Below are 6,057 nucleotides of genomic sequence, written 5' to 3' on the forward strand. Positions count from 1 at the left end.
TGAAGTTTGCATGTTCTTCCCGTGCATGCGTGGGTTCTCCAGGCACTCCGGCTTCCTCCCACAGACCAAAAACATGCTCATTAGGTTGATTGGTGACTCTAGGTGTGAGTGTGAGTGTGAATGGTGTGTGTATGTGCCCTGCGATCGGCTGGCGACCGGTCCAGGGTGTACCCCGCCCGTCGACAGCCGAGATAGGCTCCGGCCCCCGCGGCATAGAAAATGGATAGATGGATAGTTTCAATATCCTATGCTGATGCTCTGTTGCACCTGTAACCACACCCAACTGTGATGTCACGGTGTCCCCTGCAGTACACATTCCATCACTGCAGCAAGGTGTGAAGTTCAACCACTGGAGGTCAGCAAAAACCGGACTTTCAGTTGCTGAAGTTGCTTGTAGAGCCAGTTGATCTTTTGTGTGACTACATCATCTTCCACGTTGTTTTCAGGAGGGTTTTCCCTTCCCTTTGAGCATGGTGGTTGTTACTTTTCCATCGTTCCAACTAGGCTCCACCCTTCAAATGTAGGTTTTCTGCAAGTACGCATTAAAGTCAAATAAAACCAAGGCATCCCTTCAGGAGCCTACTGGGACTTCATGGATGCTATGTCCATGTTTCATATCCATGTTAGTGTATATCCAGAGTTTACACAAACATGAGAGTCAGTATGATGTGTCAGATTTCATGGTGCAAAGAAATATTCATTTAAGATTTAACTAGTCCTCATCTGCAACCTTTTTCTTCACTGGTCATCTGTCTGTATTCCTAACATTTTAGCGTAGAGCCAGATATTTAAGCAACTACTTGCTGCATTACCACAAAATTTGCTGTAGATATTCATCATATCCAGAGAGTCTGCAACAGTTGTTTTACCATAACATGTTCACTATGACTCTTTTCTGGTTCTAGTTCTATGTCGAAGTGAAATAAGAACAAAACAATATATGGCCACCACTTATGGAGGGATGAGGTCCTTAAAGATCTATTATACAATGGCAACGTCTTCATCGATCAGTTTTTCCTCTGTAGAACCACAACTGGTACTATGATGACAATAAGTACTGCACAAATGGACAAAATGATGGAAGAAAGAATTTTACAAAGTCTTTTTCTCTTGTGTTCTGCTTCTTTCTTCTTCAGTAAAGAGTCAAATCCTGGTGTGTAGAGATCCTCAAGCCAAAAGTCCAGATCTTTAGCAGTCTTCTCTTCCTCCTGCAAAGAAAATGAAACTAAGCTTTATGAAACATCATCAGGTACGAAGAAGCCCTGTGATTCCAGGGTTGACAAGGCACTCCTTCACAAATTCTCCTTCTGAATTTATCATTTTCAGCTACTTAGCTATTAGCTCACTCACCACAAAACTTCCCTACATAACACTGTCTCTGTCAGAATGTGGTCTTGTGAAATCTGCTATCGAGAGTCATCATTTTAGCTGTCAAAATCCACAGTCATCAGTTAGAAATGAGAAGTCTGTTTTGTTTACTCCTGTGAGGAATCGAAGACCTGTTGTTTCAAAAAAGACTGTGATGATGGTCAATCTGCCACTGTTAGCGCTGTAAACTCTATTATGTGAAGTGCAAGAACGGAAGAGAGAGAGAGAGATGTTTATTATTATTATTATTATTATTAAAAGTGGAGGTCAGATGTAGGTCTATAGTTGGCTAAAACTCGTGGATCAAAAGTAGCTTTTTAAGAAGAGGTTTAACTGCAGCTACTTTAAAGGACTGTGGTTCACAGCCTGTTGATAAAGACAAGTTAATCATATCTGGCAAAGAAATGCAAACTAAGAGTAAAACATCTTTAAGCAGTCTAGTTGAGATGGAGTGTAAGAGATCTTAGTTAAGTTCAGAATGAACAGTGGGTGGCAGTGCAAGCAGACAATGACTTCTTACAGCAGCTCAAAACTGATTCCAGACGCAGTGTTTGCTGGACACAGTATTTTGCCATGTGTCAGTTAGTGCCCATCCTTATAAGTGTGACATTAAAAGAGGGAATGGGAAATAGATATATGATTAAATTGAGAAAATTGAGGTACAAGTCAGGAAATAATTCAGAGAGACAGTACAAATGCAAATATAAATATACAAAATCTAAAAAGTAAACAAATAATTTAATAACAATAATTGTATTCATTTTATCAACTGATGGATGACGTGACATCACATAGCTGATTGCATCTGCTTTTCTGGATACCTGGATATGTATTTGATATTGCCTGGTAAAAAGTACTGATGAGTGGGATGCTGTTGCAGACCATTAGCCACACAGGGTTGGATTATCTGGTTTGTGTTGTACTTATTGAACCCCCACCCTAAAACCTGTCCCCTTGTAGCACCCGTCAGTTACAGAGCACTATAATAATAAATAGACCCCTGAAACCAATCACTTCTCCTACTCCTTTGCTAGAATACCTTGTCCCAGGTTTTCTGTGTGTCAGTTACTTTAATTAAACAAATTACCACAAGGTAAGTACTTAAGACATCATCCGTCCCAAACACCCATTAAGCTTGTCAGTCATCCACAGCCTCTCTTACTGTCCACAAGTTACCTTTAAAAAATCTGCCAGGTTGCCGTGGATTGTTTGTGTGTCGTACTCTTTGACAGTCCAGGACGGCTTGGACTTCTTGTTGTCTGCTGCATCCATCGATCTTATGGCCATGAACAGAGGGTTCCTTTTAATGTTGGACGTCAAAGTGACTGGAGCGATGTGCTTCTCCAGGTATCTGTCCACAAACACCACAGGAGTGCCCTCTGGGGATGGAGGAGACCTGCTTTCAGTGCTTATCCTCCCCTTCCTCTGTGGAGACAGTGAGGCACAGATTTGAATTCTCATCACAGCCTCCTTTCGGCTTTCAACACAACAGAGGGGACGCTGGAGATATACAAGGTACCTAAATCAGAATTCTTTCTCATTAAATACACGATGACAATTATATGTGAATTTTATTTGGACTAAGTTTCTTTCATTTCCAGAGGATTCCTGTCAGCATTGATACTTTCACACTCTTTTCCGTCACTGCAGCTCAGAATAACACAGGGAAAGTTGGAAAAAAAGCATCCTTATCTTTAATTAGTAAACAACATCAGCACATCATTTAGCTGTAATGAGTGTGTTCTGCTAATTGCAGGCTTTTCCCTTTAGAGCAAGAGGGAATCCTACAGCCTTTCCTCTGTTTCCTCTGGCCATGGAGAGCAGGTTTTAAGTAATACTTCCACATCCTATTACCCAGATGACCTAGTTTTAAAGAAAATCCCTCTTTTCAGTCTTGAAATTCCTCTTTAACTTATTTCCTTCTCTGTCCTCTGCTATCTACTGTGGCTGAAGAGACAGTCTAACATTACATTTTCAGTGTATCACATACAGTATTAACAACAGTTTGCTCATCATCAGACAAACATAGCCGCAGTACTCTCTGTACTGCTAAACATGTTGAAAACACCAAACAAATCTCAAAAGACATGTGTGATAATTCCCACTCTTATTTATGGCCTTACTTGTAATATGTGGAAATTATTTCTAGTCTCAACATCCTCTTATTTCACTCCAGTGGTGTGATCATATTGTTTATATTCACCTTGTTGACTATCACTTTTTGCTGTCACACTTATCAAATTTCCCAGCAGGTATTAACATTTGATCTCGTATCATAGTTGATAGTAGATCTGCTTCATTCGTGGTTCTGATGATGTTGTTGTCATTAAGAATTCTGCCTTCTTCACATGAACACACTGGCAGCTGGACTGATAAAGCCATATAGCCAGTGAATAGCCAGTTTCAGATGCTGGCTATCCAGGATCACTGATGTTGTGGCTTGGTTGCGGCTCAGCTTTGTGATAGAGGCCACAGTGTGAAATTGACCTTAGTTAACATTGTACTTTACCCAATTTGCTCAGATTACAAGGGTCTGTATGGTGTGGTAAATTATACAGACTGTAATGTTGTCAGGGACAAACTTTTTGCTTTTGGACAACATAAACTTCATTTCCCTTCACTTGACTTCATTTTACTTGATTACAGTACTGAGCTCCACCCTTCTGTTGTTATTTTCCTCTTCACAAAATGTCTGGATTCTCCATCAAATATTAGACCATGCCCCTGTCCCCTGGATATGATGACTGATGAATAATTAACTAAAATGTTCTCCTGTTTCAAGCCACTATCTCCACACTGCTCCAGACTGTGATGATGATTTCTGCTAGAAGATCATTCATGCAGACTAAATGCACATCATAAATAATGTATTTGGGCATATCTGTAATGTGGAATAACATTTAATGAACCAAATACAATCCATGTCAAAGGGGAGACACACAGAGACAAAAGCATAAATGAACATAGAGTCAGAGTGACTGTCACAGTCCATACCTGAGAGTAGAGCCTGTTCTGCCAGTGTCTCTGACTGGACATCACCGCCCCGACCTGAAACATGCCATATGGGGCCGGCAACATCCCGACATCCAGCTGGAGGAACTTCTCTGGGTTGTTGTTGGGCAGAACAGAGATGTCCATCCTGGCTCTGTTGCTCCATCCACACTGACTTCATCACCTGCCGGCAGCCTAGCTGGATGCACATGCTCACTACAACTTGCAACCTCTGTAATAATTAATGAAGAGCAAGATATTTATGAGCCTGTATCACTTGCAGGTGTGTGTAACCCAACCTGACCATTAAGAGTCTGATGCTGAGAACCAACAGTGCAGTGCAGGGCTGAAAAGATAGAAGGCAGAGAGAGGTGGAGGCCCAGCGCTTTACTTTACGCATGCTACATTCATGCTGAAGTCATTGGAGTATTCTGTTACGTAAAACTGCCAGTGGTGTAACTAAACACATTTACTCCAGCAAAACATAGAAAACATATGAAGAGCTTATAAAATATGATGCTTTCTTACTGATGAAAGTAGAGCTGAAATGATTTCATGTATTTTTAATCATTTTGAGGTTTGGACTGTTAGTTGGACAAAACAGAACAGTGATGATGTCTCTCTGAGCTCTCACTTAACAAATATAATCTGCAAATGAATATGTAATGTAAATAATCGCTGCTTACAGTACAGCCTCATATTAGATGGTAAAAAAATGAACCTCAACCAACTACGACAGTAAAATGCAGTTCAACGCATCAGTTACAGTAATGTGTATAATACATGATAGTGTAACACTAAAGGGAGCCATTTTTCTGTACTTGTAAGATTTTCAAGTACATTTCCTACACACTCTTTCTTAAGCAGTGTCTTAAATGCAGGTTTTTTACTTGTGACAGAGTAGTTCAAATAGTGGTACTGGTACTTTTACAGAAGTAGAGGATCTGAAGACTTCATCCTCCCTGAAACATGCAGCTCTCTTCAGAAGAATGACACACTCTGTGTGTGCTGCGTGATGTCATGTCTGTTGTGCTGGTGCTTCAGTCCAGAGAGAGACACCTGGCAGCTGCTATGACTCTGACAGCTCATCTACCTCCTGGTGAGGCCTGAACCCTCCACCAGCACTGTGACCAAGCCACAGCTGACTGTTCATCAGCACTCTCACTTCACTTTCACATAGCATGCTGAATGTGATGAAGACTAAAGGCCAGATTTCAATGCAGTCTGCATTATTTCATTCATCAAATAATGGTTTGGGCTTAAATTTCCACCCCAAAATAATAATAAAAGATAGTCACAGAAGACTAAAATCAGCACATATATGTTTATAATTTGTCATTTCTGCTTAAAAAGAAAACCTTAACAAAACTCATGAAATCAGCCAATTATCACAAATCTTGCTGATTAATTGTCTGATGACTGACTCCTCGATGAAATCAGCTTCAACATGCACAACACGTGTGTGATCCTGATGGCGGCGCTGAGGGCAAGGTCATGGTGGGTCACCACCGCTGATAGATTCCCTCCTGATGGGAGCATAAATGTGCGCCACAGATTCCTTCTCGGAAAATATGTTCGTCACGGGCAAACAGATGGAGGAGGAAATCAGCCTCCTAGTCGGAGGTTTGAAGCGTGCCCTGTCCGTGCTGCAGGCGCGATGGAGGCACAGAGGGGTAGTGGTGGTGGTGGTGGTGGTAG

At 41.2% G+C, this 6,057-nt stretch overlaps 1 protein-coding gene across 1 annotated transcript; it reads right to left on the bottom strand.

Moving 5' to 3' along the window:
* Positions 1–1,007: 1,007 nt before the first annotated feature.
* LOC139348348 (major intrinsically disordered NOTCH2-binding receptor 1-like) lies at positions 1,008–4,506 on the bottom strand. The gene is made up of 3 exons (XM_070988347.1): positions 4,363–4,506; positions 2,545–2,787; positions 1,008–1,199 (listed from the first exon to the last, which is right to left on the bottom strand). The coding sequence occupies exons 1-3, from the start codon at positions 4,504–4,506 to the stop codon at positions 1,008–1,010; spliced, it is 579 nt and encodes a 192-aa protein (XP_070844448.1).
* Between the last annotated feature and the right edge of the window lie 1,551 nt (positions 4,507–6,057).

Source organism: Chaetodon trifascialis, chromosome 20, assembly GCF_039877785.1.
Source record: "Chaetodon trifascialis isolate fChaTrf1 chromosome 20, fChaTrf1.hap1, whole genome shotgun sequence".
NCBI classification, from domain to species: domain Eukaryota; kingdom Metazoa; phylum Chordata; class Actinopteri; order Chaetodontiformes; family Chaetodontidae; genus Chaetodon; species Chaetodon trifascialis.